A 10,180-nucleotide genomic window follows, 5' to 3' on the forward strand; every position below is an offset into this window, starting at 1 on the left:
AGCCTAACATGCCCTAAATTAAGAGAGATTCCGAAAAACAAGAGTAAACAATGAATAGGCCTCTTAAAGCTCTTAGTCTGAATATAAATGGTTGTCGCAATAAATAAAAGGCCATAGACGATCTTCTCCAGATTTATGACGTAATGTTTATCCAGGAGCATATGCTTTCTGGACTAATCGACGGCTAAGCCGTCGATTAGATGCAGGTCCGATGTGGAAACCGATGTGGTCCGAATCCATCGAACTCCAGACGGCTAAACGACGTGCTAAAATGTGGCTAAACATTTTGATTGCTTGCGGAAGATCGTTACGCGGGACTCTATTCGAGCTGAAACGGAGTACAAAACGCAAATACAAAACTGAGATGAAAAAGTACCCTATAATTGGGCAGCAGTTCGCTGAGAACAATAAATCATGGTGAAGTCTAATTTGACCGGATGACTGTGTACATAATACATTCCTGACCCTGCATGACTGGCACTCTTACTATACTTTGGTATACGGAGGAGAGAATCTTGTCGTAACCAACCAGTATGAAAAGGAAGTCACCAGCTGGCTTGCGCGCTTCTCGGGACAGCGCTGTGTTGTTCCCATATCCCTGGAAAAGATCAAAATCGCGGTCAAAACGGCACTTTCCAAAGGAAAAAATGGGACAAATGGCGACGGTCTCACAACAAAACATCTTAAGCACTTACCTGAAAGTTTCTATTCCCACCTTCAGCTTATCTTCCAGATGTGCATCTCCAGGGATTTTGTACCAAAAAGTTTCCTGAAAGGAGTCATCACTTCTATCGCCAAAAAAGGAAAAGATCTCAATGACTGTAAATCTTACAGACCCATAACAGTCTCTTGCATCCTGAGCAAAGTGTTTGAGTATGTGATCTTCTCCGAGCTGGATACTGGAGATTTCGGGGATAATCAACTTGGATTCCAGAAAGGTCTCGGTTGTCCAGAGGCTCATCGCCTTCTTGCTAATGTACTCATGGACTCAGAGAGAAACAAGTCGCCTCTCTATATGTGTACTATAGATATTTCAAAAGCGTTCGACAGCGTCAGCCACATGCAAGCAATGAATGCTCTACTGCTGAGTGGTGTAAGTGCGAGCATAGTGAAAACATTGAAATTCTGGTATGAAAATTCAATAGTTTCTGCCAAATGGAAAGATAGAACTATAAGATCCCGCCAAAATCAAAAGAGGCATGAGGCAAGGGAGCGTTCTTAGTCCTCTCATTTTCAAACATGCGATTTCCAAGATTCTGGACCGCATCTCGCCCTCCCTTCTATTTCACGGTACCAGCCTGTCTTACCTTGCATACGCTGACGACGTCCTTCTGCTCAGTACATCGAAAGTTGATTTACAAGATAACCTGAGTCGACTCCACAGTGACTTTCTTTCTATCGGGATCCCTATCAATATAGAGAAGTGCAAGGTTTTAACCTTCAACATACCTAAAAGTGAATCTGTGACCCTTGGCAATCATGCAGTCCCTGCAGTGTCTGAGCTACGATATCTGGGTATCATGATTGCAGAAACGATCGGTAAAACCAGGCAATCCATCGTCAAGCAAACAACTACCGCCATTAAACGTGCTTACGGGTCTATAGTGCCGAATCGTGGACGCTACTCCAGAAAATCTCTAGCCTCAATTTATCGTTCAGTTTGCCAGCCACATGTAATCTACCTTGCCGGTGCATCCCATGTGCTGACAGTGAGAGACTGCGAAAAAATCCGAAAGTGCTACTATAAGTATGCAAAATTTTTACTGTATATATCCAAGCGATACCGGAATTCTCGACTGGAAAAATATGGACTTCCGGAGCCATCCAAGCAATGGTCGACCATTCGGGACAATTCAGTGTTCAAAGTCAGATTGATGAGACGTCGTTTTTCACCTGTATTTGTTTGAGTTTCGTATCTTTTTTCTTTTTTGTTGTGCTCCACTATAATTTTTTTGTAGATGGTGGGTAATTAAATTATTATTATTATTAATGAATATCTCAAAATTTTGATTGGATGTGTTTGGGGAAATGGTGGGCATGACAGGGGAGTTATTACCCCTCCAATCGCTTTTGACTATTAAAAAGGGCACTAGCCCTTTGAATTTCCAATCGAATGAGCCCTTTTTGAAGTTTCTACGACAACTCCTTCGATACGAAGTGCCCTGGTCTAAAAGAAACAAACAAAAATAAATAAATAAAATAATACATTGTGCCAACATCGTTCTTTACTTAGGCAGCGCTATTGCGCAGCCAATGATCTGTAATAACTGCATCCTATACAATACTTTACATCGCTTGGAGACCAATTGGAAATATAGTGCAACATAAATATAGCGTCGATCTTCTCGAAACCATGACTGGAAATTTTACCAAAATATGCCCCAAGGGCATAACTTAAAATCCTTGCCTTGAGGGCTGTGGGGGGATGTCCTCCTCAAAGACATAATTTCCAGATCTTTCAACTACGTTAGTAGAGGTGACCCTAAAGCTCCGAACAGTACCACGTGGTTTATGGTTTTCTCAGTGAGAATGAAAAAACAGGAATTTTCTCACTTGAAAAACCATGAATTTTCTCACTTTTATAGATGGTTTTATGGTTTTTGTCAGTGAGAATGAAAAAACAGGAACTTTCTCACTTTCATGGATGTCAACAGCAATTTATGTATGTTTCATGGTTTTTGTCAGTGAGAATGGAAAAACAGTATTTTTCTCACTTTGCTGTCAGTCATTAATCAAATTGTTTCCGGGCAAAGTTTAGTAATGTCTGACAGGTACTGCTCCAGGAATAGATCCAAGTCATTAATGTCTTTGCCTCGGGAACAGTTCTACTGGTCGAACTCCAAAGGATATTAATAACCAAAGGCCATGAAAACAATTAGGCAAGAAACATCTTAGCGATGAATTGTTTTAGCGCGCGAGAAGGTTTCCTATTAATTTGAAATGCGTTAGCACAGAGATGCCAATAACAAAGGAACACGCTGAATTTGCGTTTAGGGATTATTTGGGCGAAACCGTTTTAGACAGGTTATGGAACTATTTCGGCGAAACAGATAGAGACATTTTAAAAGAAGATTTTTGAAGAGATTTTAGAAGAGAATTTAAAGGTGAAACTCTGTGGTCGTTATAATACACAAGTTTCATTTGAACAGTGTTGTGAGGTCCTCTAACCCAACCCCAAAGGGTTCCAATCCTCCTACCCCAACCCCGAAGGAAGCCACCGGTCCTCAAAGGCCCCCCAAGCTCCCAAAGGCCCTCCACCGGTCCCCAAATGTCCCCCAGGCCCCCAACTGCCCCCCCGGACACTCAAAGGTCCCCCAAGCTCCCAAAGGGCCACCGGCGCCCCCAAAGGCCCCCCCCAGACCCTCAACGGCCAACCCCGGGCCCCCCCCCCCCAAAGGCCCATCGAGTTCCATAAAGACCAACAGGGTCCCAAAGGCCCTCCACCGGCCCCCAACTGCCCCAAAGGCCCTCCCCCCGACCCCCCAAGGCCCTCCCCCGGCCCCCAAAGGTCCACCGGGCTCCCAAAGGACCAATCGGTCCTCAAGTGCCCCCCAGACCCCCAAAGGCCCACCCAGACCCCCAAATGCCATCCCCGGACCCTCAAAGCCCATCCCCCGGTCCCCAAAGGTCCCCCCGAGCTCCCAAAGGACCACCGACCCTCAAGGGACCCACAGACCCTCAAAGGCTCTCCCCGAGCACCCGTCTTTCGTTGATGTGTGTTGTCTGAAACCTATGATTTGGGATGTGTAGTTTGCTACTTCACGCTTTTCTGAGCTAAGGTTTCCTAGTATTTCCTAGGTGAATGTTGTCTGAAACCAATAGTTTGGGAGGAGTAGTTTGCTATTTCAGGCTTTTATGAGCTAGGTTTCTTAGCCTTTCGTTGGTGTGTGTTGAGTGAAACTTATGATTTGGGATATGTAGTTTGCTATTTTTGACTTTTCTGAGTTGGATTTCTTAGTCTTTCATAGGTGTGTGGTGTCTGAAACCTATGATTTGGGATGTGTAGTTTGCTATTTTCGACTTTTCTGAGCTGGATTTCTTAGCCTTTCATAGGTATGCGTTGTCAGAAAATTATGATTTGGGATGTATAGTTTGCTATTTCAGGCTTTTCTGATCTAAGGTTTTCTAGTATTTCGTAGGTGAATGTTGACTGAAACCAATAGTTTGGGATGAATAGTTTGCTATTTTTGACTTATCTGAGCTAGGTTTCTTAGTCTTTAGTTGGTGTGTGTTGTCTGAAACCGATTATTTGGGATTTGTAGTTTGCTAGTTTTGACTTTTCTGAGCTGGATTTCTTAGTCTTTCGTAGGTGTGTGTTGTATGAAACCTATGATTTGGGGTGGGTGGATTGCTACTTTTGACTTTTCTGAGCTGGATTTCTTAGCCTTTCATAGGTGTTTGTTGTCTGAAACCTATAGTTTGGGATGACTAGTTTGCTATTTTTGACTTTTCTGAGCTAGGTTTCTTAGCCGTTCATAGGTGAGTGTTGTCTGAAACCTATGATTTGGGATATGTAATTTGCTATTTCCGACTTTTCATAACCGGATTTCTTAGTCTTTCGTAGGTGTGTGGTGTCTGAAACCTATGATTTGGGATGTGTGGGTTGCTATTTTTTTGACTTTTCTGAGCTGGATTTCTTAGCCATTCGTAAATAATTTCTTAGACCACACTGCTTTTCCATTAAAAAAAAAAAAAAAATTTTAAACACGAAAAACGGGTTTTAATTTTCTAAAAAGCAGTGAACTACAAAACAATTAATTATGCACAAAAGATCCGAATATTTCGGCCCCACATCCGGGAGCCTTTCTCAACGAAAAAATAAAAAAATAAATAAAGCAAAAAAAACAAAAAAACAACTTAAATTACATTACAATAAAACATACTAAACACATAAAGAGAACAAAAAGCAAAAACGAAAGAAAAATATAAATAAATAAGAACAAAACTCACATATTAATTAAACACTTCCATGCACTGAATGTCTTTCAACTGGCCTCCTCTCAGTATATAAATGGAAATATATTAAATAAACACTTCCATGTACTGAATGTCTATATTGATTATACTCGCCTCCTCCCAGTATATAAATTGAAATCTATCAAAACTGAAGAATATATTTATACTTAGACCAAAACAATAAAATGTCAACTAACCCCCCGGTCCATAACCCTTAATTAAATTTCACAAGTTCATCAACCATTTTATGAATTATAAATTGAATGGATTCGTTTTGTTGCAAGCTTAGCTGCAATTCGTTTACTTTTCTCATCATTTAACCCATTCTGACCTTTGTTCGCAAGGTCATCTTTCGTTTCAGAAATATTAATAAAATCAGTATTGGTTGAATATCTTGCCTGCATTTTAATTAAACTATTATAAATTGAATTGTTCCCAGGTTGCCCTTCATCTCTATTTATACTAGTACCCCCATATAATATCTTTTTTATTTCTATAATTTCCCTGAAGCTTTGTAAAAGTCCTACAGACGTATCTACTATTTTTGTTTGATCAAATAAAATACTGTGATGAGGAAAATTATAAAGATGTTCTGCAACCGCTGACTCAAACGTTTCTGGTGTTTTGTTTTGTTTTAGAGCGTAATCTATTGCATTCTTGTGTTGTTCTAGCCTATTTTCTAAAGTTTGTTGCGTTCTACCCACATATAATTTTCCACAAGAACATGGAATTTTGTATACTCCCTTTTGCAAATTTCTCGGTATCTTGTCTTTCCCTTTATTTAACAACGAGCTTATATTATGTCCTGATTTAAATGCTGTATTTATATTATGTTTTTTTAATTCTCTTCTTAATTTTTGTGATAAAATTGGTACAAAAGGCAAAGTTATATAATTTTTTTCTTGATTTGACACATCTTCTTATAATATTTTTGGATCCGTAAAATTTTTTTTACTCTTTTCAATTATTTGAGAAATCATTTTTTCCGGAGAGCCATTACCTATTAGAATATCCTTAATAAAAATTAGTTCATTTCTTATGTATCCTGGTGATGCTAATTTTAATACCCTATCCACTAAAGAAATAACCACAACCTTTTTTACTTGGATCGGGTGATTTGATGTGAAAGACAAATAACGGTTGTTACTAGTCGGTTTACGGTAAATTGAAAATGCTAGTTCATTATTATTTCTATGGATCAAAATATCTAGAAACGGTAACTTATTCTCTGTTTCCTTTTCAATTGTAAAATTTAACTCTCCTCCCAAATTATTTAAATGTTCCAAGAAACCTTCAATTTCTGATTCCCTGTAATTCCAAATAATTAAAATATCATCCATATATCTGCCCCAAAATTTAGGTTTTAAAAAATATGTTTCTATAGCTAACTTTTCAACATACTCTACATAAATGTTTGCTAACAACGGACTTAAAGGCCCTCCCATTGCTAAACCCCTAATTTGATGGTAAAAATTATCTCTAAACTTGAAATATTTAGTATATCTTCTAGTTATTTTGACTAAATTTAATATAGTTTCCAGTTCAATTCCCGAAGGTAATTCTTCTATCTCATTTTTTCGTTCCTCAAGTTTTTTGGATAAAATACAAAACGATTTATCAAAAGGAATATACGTATAGCCTACATGGATTTTATATAGAAACTGAACAATCTAGATTCTTCGGATATTTCTACACTTATAAGTTTGTCTTTTAAAAATTTTGAGTTTTTTATATACGAATTTTGGAGATATAATAATGGTTTAAGTGTCATTGCTGCCCATGGCTCGATTTTTACCGTTGGTGAATTTGTTGTTGAAAAAATAGGTCTTAAGGGGATGCCTGTTTTATGTATTTTTGGCAAACCATATATTCTAGGGCTAACTGATCCCCTTGGAAAGAACTTGTGATACATCTGGGGTGTGATACTTCCATTTGTTTTAAGGTCTTCTAAATCTTTCCTTAATCTTTTAGCATACAAATTAGTTGGGTCCGAGTTAAGTTTTTTATATGTTGAATTATCACTTAGAATTGTTTCTATTTTAATGTCATAATCATCTTTTTCTAGTATTACTACTGTATTGCTCTTATCCGCTTTCGTTATTATTAGAGAATCATCTTTTTTTTTTAAATCTTTTAAAATTTTAATATCTTTGTTCTTAACTTTTTCTTGATAACTACCAAAATCTGTTAAAATATTCACTACCCTTAGTCTTAACTCATCTACATTATTTATATCTTTTTGAAACTTATGGATCCCTGTTTCAATCTTTGAAATAATTTCCTCTATCGGTACATTTTTAGGATTTAGTCCAAATTTTATACCTCTTTCCAGGATTTTCTTTTGTTCTTTGGTTAACTCCTTTTTGCTTAAATTAATCGCCCCAGGGCCTGGGACATACTTAGGATTATACATTGATAGTTTTTGTTTTTCTTTTTCCCGTTTTAACTGCAAAAATTTTTGGTTTAGTCTTTCCTTAGATAATCTTAGAACATGTTGAAAAGAATTTTTAAAGATTGATATAATTTGTTGTAAATCATTTGTATTAAGGAAATTAACAAGGCTATATTTTAAACAATCTATTTCTTTTACAACTTGTGATCGCTGGAAACGTTTATCTTTCAGCACATGGTTTAAGTTTAGTAAATTTACCTTTCTCGGGTGCTTTTCTTCATTATATGTATTTAAATGATAATTAAAACGAAACGATTTTGGAATTATTTTATTTACTTTGTACTTTTCTAAAAACTTTTGTTGCGTAATTATACTGGCATGTTTTTTTGCTAAATTCAAAAATAATAAAATTGAATTGGTCTTTTGCCACCCGTAGGCTAGACGTAAATAATTTCTTAGACCACACTGCTTTTCCATTAAAAACAAAAAATATTTTTAAACACGAAAAACGGGTTTTAATTTTCTAACAAGCAGTGAACTACAAAACAATTAATTATGAAAAAAAGCTCCTAATATTTCGGCCCCACATCGGGTAGCATTTATAAACGTAAAAAAAAAATAAATAAATAAAGCAAAAAAAAACAAAAAATTAAATTACATTACAAAAAAAAATACTAAACACATAAATAGAACAAAAAGCGAAAACTAAAGAAAAAAATAAAAAAATAATAACAAAACTCACATATTAATTAAACACTTCCATGCACTGAATGTCTTTCAACTGTCCTCCTATCAGTATATAAATGGAAATATATTAAATAAACACTTCCATGTACTGAATGTCTATATTGATTCTACTCGCCTCCTCCCAGTATATAAATTGAAATCTATCAAAAATGAAGAATATATTTATACTTAGACCAAAACAATAAAAGGTCAACTAACCCCCGGTCCATAACCCTTAATTAAATTTCACAAGTTCATCAACCATTTTATGAATTATAAATTGAATGGATTCGTTTTGTTGCAAGCTTAGCTGCAGTTCGTTTACTTTTCTCATCATTTAACCCATTCTGACCTTTGTTCGCAAGGTCATCTTTCGTTTCAGAAATATTATTAAAATCAGTATTGGTTGAATATCTTGCCTGCATTTTAATTAAATTATTATAAATTGAATTGATCCCAAATTCCCCTTCATCTCTATTTATACTAGTACCCCCATATATTATCTTTTTTATTTCTATAATTTCACTGAAGCTTTGTAAAAGTCCTACAGACGTATCTACTAATTTTGTTTGATCAAATAAAATACTGTGATGAGGAAAATTATAAAGATGTTCTGCAACCGCTGACTCAAACGTGTCTGGTGTTGTGTTTTGTTTTAGAGCGTAATCTATTGCATTCTTGTGTTGTTCTAGCCTATTTTCTAAAGTTTGTTGCGTTCTACCCACATATAATTTTCCACAAGAACATGGAATTTTGTATACTCCCTTTTTCAAATTTCTCGGTATCTTGTCTTTCCCTTTATTTAACAACGAGCTTATATTATGTCCTGATTTAAATGCTGTATTTATATTATGTTTTTTTAATTCTCTTCTTAATTTTTGTGATAAAATTGGTACAAAAGGCAAAGTTATGTAATTTGTTTCTTGATTTGACCCATCTTCTTCTAATATTTTTGGCTCCGTCAACTTTTTTTCCTCTTTTCAATTATTTGAGAAATCATTTTTTCCGGATAGCCATTACCTATTAGAATATCCTTAATAAAAATTAGTTCATTTCTTATGTATCCTGGTGATGCTAATTTTAATACCCTATCCACTAAAGAAATAACCACACCCTTTTTTACTTGGATCGGGTGATTTGATGTGAAAGACAAATAACGGTTGTTACTAGTGGGTTTACGGTAAATTGAAAATGCTAGTTCATTACTATTTCTATGGATCAAAATATCTAGAAACGGTAACTTATTCTCTGTTTCCTTTTCAATTGTAAAAATTAACTCTCCTCCCAAATTATTTAAATGTTCCAAGAAACCTTCAATTTCTGATTCCCCGTAATTCCAAATAACTAAAATATCATCCATATATCTGCCCCAAAATTTAGGTTTTAAAAAATATGTTTCTATAGCTAAATTTTCAACATACTCTACATAAATGTTTGCTAACAACGGACTTAAAGACCCTCCCATTGCTAAACCCCTAATTTGATGGTAAAAATTATCTCTAAACTTGAAATAGTTAGTATATCTGCTAGTTATTTTGACTAAATTTAATATAGTTTCCAGTTCAATTCCCGAAGGTAATTCTTCTATCTCATTTTTTCGTTCCTCAAGTTTTTTGGATAAAATACTAAACGATTTATCAAAAGGACTATACGTATACATGGATTTTATATCGAAACTGAACAATCTAGATTCTTCGGATATTTCTACACTTATAGGTTTGTCTTTTAAAAATTTCGAGTTTCTTATATACGAATTTTGGAGATATAATAATGGTTTAAGTGTCATTGCTGCCCATTTCTCGATTTTTACCGTTGGTGAATTTGTTGTTGAAACAATAGGTCTTAAGGGGATACCTGTTTTATGTATTTTTGGCAAACCACATATTCTAAGCCAAACTGATCAACATGTAAAGAATTTGTGATAAATCTGGGGTGGGATACTTCAATTTGTTTTATGACCTTCAAAATATTTTCTCAATCCTTGAACATAAATTTCAGTTGGGTCAGAGATGAGTTTTTTATATGTTTAAGTATCACTTAGACTTTTTTCTATTTTACTATCATAATCATCTTTTTCTAGTATTACTACTGTATTGCTCTTATCCG

The 10,180-nt window shown here is 35.5% G+C and overlaps 1 protein-coding gene across 1 annotated transcript in view; it reads left to right on the top strand.

The window, feature by feature from the left end:
• Window positions 1–1,520: 1,520 nt before the first annotated feature.
• Window positions 1,521–10,180, top strand: part of LOC148939494 (uncharacterized) — a 71,704-nt gene continuing 63,044 nt past the window's right edge. Inside the window, exon 1 of the mRNA XM_089106891.1 lies at window positions 1,521–1,747. Within this exon, the coding sequence (XP_088963017.1) occupies window positions 1,521–1,747 (227 nt within the window). The remainder of the gene's footprint in view (window positions 1,748–10,180) is intronic.

The sequence above is a fragment of the Artemia sp. Qi Xiang Cuo genome, chromosome 21, assembly GCF_049724085.1.
Source record: "Artemia sp. Qi Xiang Cuo chromosome 21, ASM4972408v1, whole genome shotgun sequence".
Taxonomy (NCBI): domain Eukaryota; kingdom Metazoa; phylum Arthropoda; class Branchiopoda; order Anostraca; family Artemiidae; genus Artemia; species Artemia sp. Qi Xiang Cuo.